Source organism: Aotus nancymaae, unplaced genomic scaffold, assembly GCF_030222135.1.
Source record: "Aotus nancymaae isolate 86718 unplaced genomic scaffold, 86718_ANA_hifiasm-v0.15.2.pri h1tg000028l, whole genome shotgun sequence".
Taxonomy (NCBI): Eukaryota; Metazoa; Chordata; class Mammalia; order Primates; family Aotidae; genus Aotus; species Aotus nancymaae.
Window position 1 is genome coordinate 13,783,570 of NW_026988441.1, and position 10,312 is coordinate 13,793,881.

At 52.2% G+C, this 10,312-nt stretch overlaps 1 protein-coding gene across 10 annotated transcripts in view; it reads left to right on the forward strand.

Annotated features, from left to right (window-relative positions):
- Nucleotides 1–7,193, forward strand: part of AKT2 (AKT serine/threonine kinase 2) — a 59,229-nt gene extending 52,036 nt beyond the window's left edge. For 7 of the 10 annotated variants that reach the window (XM_012461390.3, XM_012461392.3, XM_012461395.3 and 4 more), the window contains one exon: nucleotides 529–7,193. In XM_012461390.3, coding sequence (XP_012316813.1) covers nucleotides 529–608 — 80 coding nt within the window. In that variant the 3' untranslated portion in view covers nucleotides 609–7,193. The remainder of the gene's footprint in view (nucleotides 1–528) is intronic. The other 3 variants (XR_010344267.1, XR_010344268.1, XM_012461402.3) reach the window with 3 other exon arrangements.
- The last annotated feature ends 3,119 nt before the right edge of the window (nucleotides 7,194–10,312 follow it).

The following is a 10,312-nucleotide window of genomic DNA, read 5'->3' on the forward strand; positions in this document are numbered from 1 at the left end:
GACATGGTCAAGGACAGGCAGAGCCAGGGAGATAGGGGGAGAAGAGAGGGCATGGGGCCAGAGTGCAAGGGTCTGGGGGGGCCACTGGGAGGAGTGGGGACTGCTTGCATGGCGGGAGCCAGGGCAGGGTTTTGTGCAGAGGGACAGGGTTGCAGCAGGTCTTTAGAAACCCCTCCGGCAGCCTGTGGAGAATGGATGGGAGGGCAAGAGGCAGGCCAGGACAGGGCTCTGGGCTGGACCCTGGCATCATGGTGTGTGGGGCAGAGAGAAGGTGGAGGTTCAGAAGGCCCTGCCAGCTGTGAGGCACATGGGCGAGGGCACAGAAAGCTCCCAGAGAAGGCTGCCCAGGGCTCAGGCATGGGGAGCGGGCCGTGGCTGAGGGGCTTCATTGCAGAGGAGGTTGCTGGGCCTTTTCCTTCTGTCCTGCGGGCAGCCCCCACCAGCTGCGGCCAGTTCCCCAGGGAATCTGGGCAGGTGCCCCAGGCCCTCTGCTGACCGGTCCTCCCCATCCACCTTCACCACCCGCAGATGACAGCCTGGGCTCCCTGGAGCTGGACCAGCGGACCCACTTCCCCCAGTTCTCCTACTCCGCCAGCATCCGGGAGTGAGTGGTCCGCCCACGCAGAGGATGCGCCCACACTGCCATCACCACCGGGTGGCTTTTTTTCCAACTTTTTACTTTGCCTGTTTGGTTTCTGTCCCCACCCCTACCTCCTCACCCGCTTTCCAGTTCTTCAGGTCCCTCCCCGACGCACCCTTGCGGCCCCTGCTTCCAGCCTCACGTTTGTGCCTGGACTCACATTTGGGAGACTCCATCTCCTTCCCAGGCCCGGGCTGTTGGGCGGCTGCAGAGATTCAGGTTTTAAACCACACAAGCCCCGGTGAGGGGTGAAGCATGGCGCCCGGGGCCTGCTTGGGTTTCTGGCCCGGGCGACACGCCGATGGCTGCCTCCGCGCTGCTGCTTCCAGACGAAGCCTGCCTTCTGGTGTGACACGACACCCGGCAGACGGTGCTGCCTTCCAGGCCCGGTGGCCTAGGCTCGGAATGCCCAGGCGCGGGTCCAACCCCCCCACCCGCTGTCCTCCCATGGGGACAGAAAAGCAATAATATCCAGGGACAGGCAGGGGCCCTGGGGAGCTGCAGGGTTGGGGGTTAGGGCCGCTCCCTGGTGAACAGAGCCAGGTCCTAGCATCTGTGCCGTGGGAAACCAGGAGGGGCCGGACTGGGTGCTGCCTCCTGGCCCTGCTTCCTCCCCACCAAGCTGCCATCCTCACCCTGTGGATGAGGCAGGAGGAACACTTGGGGGCAAACCTGCCTGCCCCCAGCCCCGTGCCTTACCAGGGCTTCCTTCCAGCTGGCCTTTCCTTCTGCTGGACCCCGGGCCTGGCCCGGCCTGGCCCCGCCCCACTGGGGGCTGGGCTGGCCCCCTTCTCTACAGGGACGGGAGGGGCACCAGCCTTGGCTGTTACAATCTTACACCAGACAGTATTGGGCCCCATGGACTTGGTCAGGGAGCGGTGGGGGTGGGCGTCTCTGGTACCTGTTGGGGTGGGGGGGCCTCTGAGAAGGGAGGCTCCTAAGCCCTGTCTCCCTTCCCCCTCCCCAGGGCCCCACGTTCTGCAGCCTTAAGGTTGAACATGAGCGCATGTCCATGTCAGTGCCGTGGGACCCCTGTGCGTGCTTCGGACTGCGTGTGTCGGCGTGACTCAGGCACACGTGGGTGTGTGTGCATGTGTGTGCGTGTGTGCGTATGTGTGTTGGTGTGTGTGAGGACAGTATGTCCTCCAGTGTGCATGGTGTGTGGGCTTGGGCCCCATCCCTGGCCCGAGCATTTCATCCTGTGGGGGAGGGGTGCTGACCTAGTGGGAGGAGCCCCGACACCGGGATCCCCGCGCTGCCCCGCCCACGCCTCCCCCTCCCCACAGCAACACCTCTGGGTGTTTGGAGTTGAGCTTTTGTGGGTTTGATCGCCCTACCCCACCTCCTGTACTATGCAGTTCTTGGTGGAGTGGGGAGGGGTGGGGTGGGTTCGGGCGGGTGGGGGTCTTTTTTTCCTCTGTGCGATGTCTTATCTGACAGTTCTTCTCCGTCCCTACTGGCTTTTCTCCTCGTCTTCATATTTGTACGGTACAAGCAATAAAGACACTCATTTCAGACCAGGGCCCAGCCTGCACTCACGCCGGCCCAACCACCCTGGTCCTTGCCTTGGTGATGGAGTCCGGTCCCTGGGCCCCAGCTCCTCTTGTACCAGCCGCTTCCTTCAGCAAGGGAGGGGGCTGAGCAGGGTCGTGGAGGTGAGAATGAGCTCAGGGTGAGGGCAGCTGGGGTGTGTGCTGGAGCTCAGGGTGGAGAGGGTGGGTGGAGCTGGGGCTGTGGGGTTGAGGGGTGTGGGGATGGGGTAGACAGAGACCACTCCAGGCCCTCCGTGCTGCTTAGGCTAAGAGGTGGGGTAGAGGAACAGGGGTGGAAGATCTGGGTGGCCCAGAATGAGGAGGGTGCCTGTGGTGTCACTGAGTGAGAGGGAATGGTTCATTCCACAGGCCCCCGAGCCTTAGAGTGGGGCATTCCTGTCCAGCCACACCTCCCCGTTTATGCTGCCACCGGAAGCCTTGAGGCCCCCAAATTCCAGTACAGACCCAGTGGTGTGTTGATGGTGGTGTGGTTGCTGTCGCCTGGGAGCTCCTGAGCATTTGGTTAGGGCCCGCTCAGCTTGGAGTCAGTCCTCCACCAGGCCCTGCCCTTTAGCCTGGCTGTGTCTGGGCCCCTGCACTTAACATGCTTGAGTCACATGGCTGCCTGGCCGGAGTTCGCTGGGTGGAACACCTCCCCCAGCCGGGAACCAGGAACCCTAGCCCTGCCCTGCCGTGCAGAGAGGGCCTGGCACAAATGAATTTGAGATTTGGCCACAAGGTGTTAGTGCTTCACACCCATTGGAGTCTGAGATTTTGAGTGAATTTAAGCAGAAAAGTCAGATCCAATTTTCAGAAATCAGAGTTAGCTACAGCTAAGACTTTCAGTTTGTCTTTCTAAAGTCACGTGGACCTTAATTTAATTACGAAAGTCTACCCTGGTGGTGTGAGATAGGCCTTTTACCCTTCCGTCTCATCCCAGCCCCCAGAGGTGGCCCACGTTGCTCCTCACACACCCGCGGAGGCAGGTCTCCTAGTGGGCACAGGCCTGGCTACCTCATCCTTTTAGTGGCTCATCTGCAGGATGGGGGTCCCACAGCTGCAGCAGCTAGCCCCGTAGTTGAGCCTGTGTGCTTATCCGGTAGAGCTTTTCCCAAGGAGGGTGTTTGAAGTCTTAATAAAACATTTTGAGTAGAATAATCGTCTTTTACAATGTACATTTAAAAAACTTCACAAGTTCTTTTTTGTATGTAAAGAACGGTAGACTGGGCACAGTGGCTCACACCCGTAATCCCAGCACTTTGGGAGGCTGAGGCGGGCGGATCTCGTGAGGCCAGGGGTTCAAGACCAGCCTGCGCAACATAGGGAGGCCTTTGTCTCTACAAAAAATACAAAAATTAGCTGGGCATGGTGGTGCATATCTGTGATCCCAGCTAACTTGGAAGCTCAGGTGGGAAGATCACTTGAGCCCAGGAGTTTGAAGCTGCAGTGAGCTATGATTGCGGCACTGCACTCCAGCCTGGGACAGTGAGACTGTGTCTCTAAAAAGAAAAAAAAAATGATATATGTCATTTAAAAATAACACAGCAAAGCAGGTGTAAGAGTAAAATTCACTGGAGGTCTCAGGGCCTTGAATACTCATTTTGGTGCTGATTACCTCTGTGCAAATGGACAGGGTATCATAAATCGGTAGTTTCTGCCTCTTTTTGCATAATCTTTTCCAGTTAATGCAAAGTGTCTGGGGGCTGCCCTGCGTGCATTGATGGCCATGTTGAGTCGGGGGTAGCAGTGAGACTCCCTCTTAGCTGCTGTATTTGGGGAACGCAGGCTTTCCAGCTGCTTCCCCCGTGGGGTGGGACACCTCAACCGACTCAGCTGCCCCGCTGACAGGAATTTACTTGGTTTTGTTTGTCTGGTGCTCCCAGCAGTCCTGTAAGGAACCTTAGCGAGCCGTCTGTACTGTGCCTGCACTTTTGTCGTCTGCGTCCCAGGATTTTAATGTCCAGTACCTTTCCCAAAAAGCGCAGCCATTCACATACTTCAAATTTTAAAATAATGGCAGACTTGCAGAAAACTTTCAAAAATAGTACTGTACTAAGATGATTCCAGGACTGGGGTGGAAAATGTACCAGATGAGCCTGGGGCATCTTGCAGTGCCTGAAAGTAAGCACTGACGTGCTAAGTCACAGGGACATGGAGCCCAAGAAAGAGCTCCCAGTGGCCAAAGCTGAAAAGAACTTGAGCCACAAAATAGCATAATATTGGGTTTTCCCACTGCACTCCAGCCTGGCAACAGAGAGACTCTGTCTCAAAAAATAATAATAAAATACAAAAAGCTGAGCATGGTGGCACGTGCCTGTAATCCCAGCTGTTCGGGAGGCTGAGGCAGGAGAATCATTTGAACCCGGGAGACAGACGTTGCAGTGAGCCAAGATAGCACCATGGCAAATGTGAAACAAATGAGTCTACTGCTAAGTAGTAAATGGGGAGAATCCACCAATCTTCACAAAATCACAAATAATTTCTGTAGACAGCCTTCAAGGAGAGGTATGTAACCCCTGCCACTTAGGTGTGGGCTGCAGTGACTCCGCCAAAGAGTGCAGTGTGAAGAGTGGGGAAGAACTCGTTCAGTGAAGATACCTGACAAACACTGCACCATCCAGGTGATCAAGGTCAACGTTACCGATAAATCACGTTCACGGCGTCCCTTTAACGTGATGTAATGGAACCGCACTTTCCCTCTGATCCTCCTCCCGCAGACACACGCCACCTCACTGAGGAAGCAGACGGCAGACAGATGTCCGCTGAGGGATTTGTTAAGGTGGTTAGAAATCAGAAAAGTCTGAGAAAGGGACACATCCAAGATCAACCGAAGGAGTCACGGTGACTAAATGTAGTGTGTCCTGAAACAGAAAAAGAGGAGTAGGGGAAAAGGGGAGGCTGAATAAAGCATGGCCTTAATAGATTATTGGTCTCACTGATAGTGACACGTGCCACACTAATATGTTAATCGGGGAAATTGGGTGTGGGGTAGATGGGAACTCTGTCAATCTATTCAAAAATAAAATGTAAAAGAATTTTAAAATATACTCTTCACTAGGTTCCTCATAGCATTTTATTTCTTAAAATGGACAAAGATGGGATCCGAATTTTACATTCACCCCTCCTCCACGTCTGTATACCTGTCCTAAAGCACGAAGATTCTGCTACATAACTGCTGTCCAGTTGTCAAGGTCAGCAAGCCAACACTGAAGCTGCCGTTCTGCACAGATGTTATCACGTTTGCTGATGGTCACACTTAATGTCCTTGTGTGTGTTGAAAATGACCAGGCTCACACACTGAATTCAGTTGGCAGGTGTGAAACTCACAGGACTTACTTTGCAGTTACTTTCCCTCAACCAGGTTTGGTTGCCTCACGTTTCCCCGTGGTTATGTTCATGCTATTTTGGGCAGGAATTCCCGGAAGTGACGTGCCTTTTTCTGGGCATCCTATCAGAAGGCGCCTGAGGATGCTTGTCCCATAACTGATGATGACTTGGATCCCTTAGTGAAGGTGGTGTCTGGGAGGTTTCTCCACTGGACAGTTCCTACTTTCCCTTTGTAGTTGTGAAAGAAAAATCTCCCTGAAATCACTAAGCCGCAGGAAAAATCAAGCTGGGAACTGCTTCTCTGACAAAGCCGCCTCCCATTCTGTTCCTTAACAACATAGCTACAAAGGTAGGGGTGTGTGTGTTTTGAGACAGAGTCTCTGTCGCCCAGGGGTGTGTGTGTGTTTTGAGACAGAGTCTCTGTCACCTAGGCTGGAGTGCCATGGCGTGATCTTAGCTCTCTGCAACCTTCACCCCCACGATTCAAGCGATTCTCCTGCCTCAGCCTCCTGAGTAGCTGGGATTACAGGTGCCCACCACCACATCCAGCTAATTTTTGTATTTTTAGTAGAGACGGCGTTTCACCGTGTTGGCCAGGCTGGTCTCGAACTCTTGACCTCAAATGATCTGCCTGCCTCAGCTTCTCAATGTGCTGGGACTACAGACGTGAACCACCGTGCTTGGTCTAAAGGTACTTTCAAAAAGCTACTTGCCTCTCTTACCATTTGCCCATGAGGAAATTCCTTTGTGGACAAAGGACAGACAGAACTCAAAATCAGCCCTGTGCTCATGTGAGACAAACGCATATCTAGTGGCTTCCTCTGCCCTGTTGTTTCACTGTGCCAGACTAGGCATAGGTGAGCCTTCCTGTAAACTGTGCATTTGATAAAAGGCTAATCAAACTCAAAAGAATGCAGCCATTTGTCTCTTATCTATGCCTGGAAGCCCCCTCCCCCGCTTCGAGTTGTTTCAACTTTTCAGACTGAACCAAAGTACATCTTACATATACTGATGATGTCTCATGTCTCCATAAAATACATAAAACCAAGCTGTGCCCCGATCACCTCCCGAGGCTATGTCATGGGCGCGTCCTTAACCTTGGCAAAACAAACTTTCTAAATTGCTTGAGACTATCTCAGATACCTTTTGGTTTACATAGTTAATAAGCATCTTGTGTAGAGACATTTTGTAGACACCCCAATTCCTATCAGATGTTCACCCACTAGTTTGAACATCTGTTGATGTTTCTTGCATGAAATGATGCCATGGTGGTTGCTAAATAAGATTTTCCATGCTTCTACGTTTATTAGTTCGGCCAGGCATGGTGGCTCACACCTGTAATCCCAGCACTTTGGGAAGCCAAGGTGGGAGGATCCCTTGAGCCCAGGAGTTCAAGACCAGCCTAGGCAACAAAGTGAGACTCCTGTCTCTACAAAAAATTTAAAAATTAGCCAAGCATGGTGGTGCACACCTGTAGTCCCAGCTACTTGGGACACTGAGATGGGAGGATCACTTGAGCCCAGGAGGTTGAGGCTGCAGCGAACCACGTTCACACCACTGCACTCCAGCCTGGGTGACAAGTGAGACGCTGTCTCTGAAAACGAAACAACACATTTGTTCACATACCAAAGATTAAAGAGCTCCTCCTTCCTACTGCCTGTTTTATATCAGAATAAACTAGTATTTTAATTTTATTCAGTGGTTTGTGATCTCTGAGTATCATCTTGATGCTCATGTTTTCTAGATTTAGCTAGTGACTTCTGCGCCTGTGTGACGTGCCCTGCCATTGGGACACTTTCTGCCGCACAAAGATATTCCAGATCTTGTGTCTTCTCTTGTATGACTGATCCTGGGATTAGCCTTTTCTTCCTTCTCTCTCTCTTTCTCTTTCTTTCTTTCTTGTCCTTTTTCTTTCCCTCCCTCCCTCCCTCCCTTCCTTCCCTTTCCCTTTCTCTTTCTCTTTCCCTTTTCCCCTTTTCTCTTTCCCTTTCTTTCCTTTTTTTTTTTGAGACAGACTCTTGCTCTGTTACCCAGGCCAGAGTGCTGAGGTGTGATCTCAGCTCCCCACAACCTCCGTCTTCCAGGTTCAAGTGATTCTCCTGCCTCAGCCTCTCGAGTAGCTGGGATTACAGGCACATGCCACCATGCCCGCCTAATTTTTGTATTTTTAGTAGAGACGAGGTTTCACTATGTTGGCCAGGCTGGTTGGATCAGCCATTTCTTTAAGTAGCCCTGGTTCCGTTTAGTGAAGAATGGGATGTGGCAGCCAAGGACTGGGTGTTAGGGGTGCTTCTCACTTCTGGGGTGTCACTGCTCTTAAGCCCTCCTAGTGGACTAAGCGAGGAAATACATGTTTGGGTACACAATACTTATTTCTATATAAACAACCACGAGTTCACACAGTTTCATCTCCGATTCCATTGTGACACCGACTCCACAAAGGCCAATCCAACCTCTGGTCTGTGTTTGCACATCCATCCTCTGACGGCGCAAACCCTGATTCCCCTTGACCACGATGCATTTACTTGCACAGTAGAATATATTCAAATATTGCTAACACGCCACTGTAAGAAAGAAACCTACTAACTAGAATTCAGTATTTGTTTATGTTTTTTTGCCTTGAGCTGAAGGTGCACAGTCAAAATACTGCGCTCCCAAATGACTTTTGTCAGTCTCTGCCTCTCCTTGCCAGTGTGGTTGTATTATGTATTTAAAATACTTTTTGTTTTTTGAGACAGGTCTCTGTCGCCCGGGCTGGAGTGCAATGGTGTGATCAAGGCCCACTGCAGCCTCAACCTCCCGGGCTCAGGTGATCCATCTCAGCCTCCCAAGTAGCTAGGACTACAGGTGTGCGCCACCACATCCAGCTAATTTTTGTATTTTTTGTAGAGATGGGGTTTCACCATGTTGCCTAAGCTGGTCTTGAACCCCTGAGCTCAAGTGATCTGCCCACCTTGGGCTCCCAAAATGCTAGGATTACAGGTGTGAGCCACGCACCTGGCCAGCAGGTGATTATTGGCTGACTGAACAAAGGCTTGGTCTTGCTCTGATTTAAGTTACCCTGAAGGCCAAAGGGGAAGGCTGGCTGGGTGCCGTGGCTCACCCCTGTAATCCCAGCACTTTTGGAGGCTGAGGTGGGAGGATAGCTTGAGTCCAGGAGTTTGAGACCAGCCTGGGCAATATAGTAAGATCCCATACAAAAAATAAAAAGTTAGTCCAGGCTTGGTGGTTCACTTCTGTAATCCCAGCACTTTGGGAGGCCGAGGCAGGAGGGTCATGAGGTCAGGAGATCAACATCATCCTGGCTAACATGGTGAAACCCCATCTCTACTAAAACTACGAAAAATTAGCTGGGCGTGGTGGTGCGTGCCTGTAGTCCCAGCTAGTCAGGAAGCTGAGGCAGGAGAATTGCTTGAACCCAGGAGGTGGAGGTTCCAGAGAGCCGAGATCGAGCATCGCACTCCAGCCTGAGCAACAGAGCGAGACTCCGTCTGAATACATACATACATACATAAAAATTAACCAAGCGTGGTGGTGCACGCCTGTAGTCCCAGATACTCAGGAGGCTGAGGCAGGAGGATCACTTAAATCCAAGAGGTCAAGGCTGCAGCAAGCCTTGATGACACCACTGCAGTCTCCAGCCTGGGTGACAGAATAAGACCCTGTCTCCTCCCTCCACAATAAAAAGACATCCAGCCTAGACACTCACTTATTCAACAGATATTTATTCAACATCTATTATGTACCAGGCCCTATTCTAGTAACTGAGCATACAGCAGTGAAAAACAAAACAAAAAACAAAAACATAACCTCTGCCCTTAAGGGGCTCACTGAATATTCAAGTTAGGAAGGAGAGAGTAAACAAGATAATACGTGGTTGGTTAGAAGGCAGTAAGTGCCGGAGAGGATAAAGACAGGAAATGCTAAGGATGGCAATTTCCAGGACAAGGCAGCAGCCGAGTAAACACCTTAAACATGGTCTCTGAGGGAAGAGCATTTGAGGAAGAAGCAACAGCTGGTGCAAAGGCCCTGCAGTAGGAGCACGCCTGGTGTGGGTGAGAAAGAGCCTGAAGGTCTGAGGGGCTGAAGAGGACTGAGGGACATGGAGTGGATGCGCTCAGTTGGAGGCAGAATAACGGGGTGTCACGGGCCTTCCGCTGGAGGGAGGCAGGGCCATGATGAAGTTCTGGACACAGGCAGGGGTAACCTGCTTTAGGGGTGCACAGCTTCCTCCAGCTGCATGTGGGGAACAAAGTCTAGGGGATGGAAATGGAGAGCAACCAGGAGTCCCCCGCACTAGTCCAGGCTGATGCTGCTGGCTTGTGGGGGTCACTTTCACAGCAGTGGACTGAGCTTGGCACAGACGAACCTCGGGTGACTTGCTCACTCACTATACCCAGTGCACAGAAAAGAGGCTGCCTTCCTTTAATATTTGTTAAGTGACTTAGAGCTCCCATGTCAGGAGCTTTTACTGCATCAGGCCTTGTGCTGGACACGTAAACAGAAGGTTGTACATTCCACAGACAACCTTATCAACTACATTTTGAAATCATCCTGACTTTTATGGTCGAGGAAAGTGAGGTTCAGAGGGGCTGCTTCCGGGCAGTAGGATGAGGATCTGTCTTTAGCCGCCTGACTTTAGAGGGCTTCGAGAGAACAGAGCCAGTCTGCGGGGCACTCACCTTCGTGCACCTGCCCAGGCGAGGCGGGCTCAGTGCGCACGCGCCCAGGCGCATTTAAAGAGCCGAATGTGCGTCTCGCCCCAGCTGCAAGCGGTCAGTGCTTAGCCTCACTCGCGACGCCCTTCTGGAGG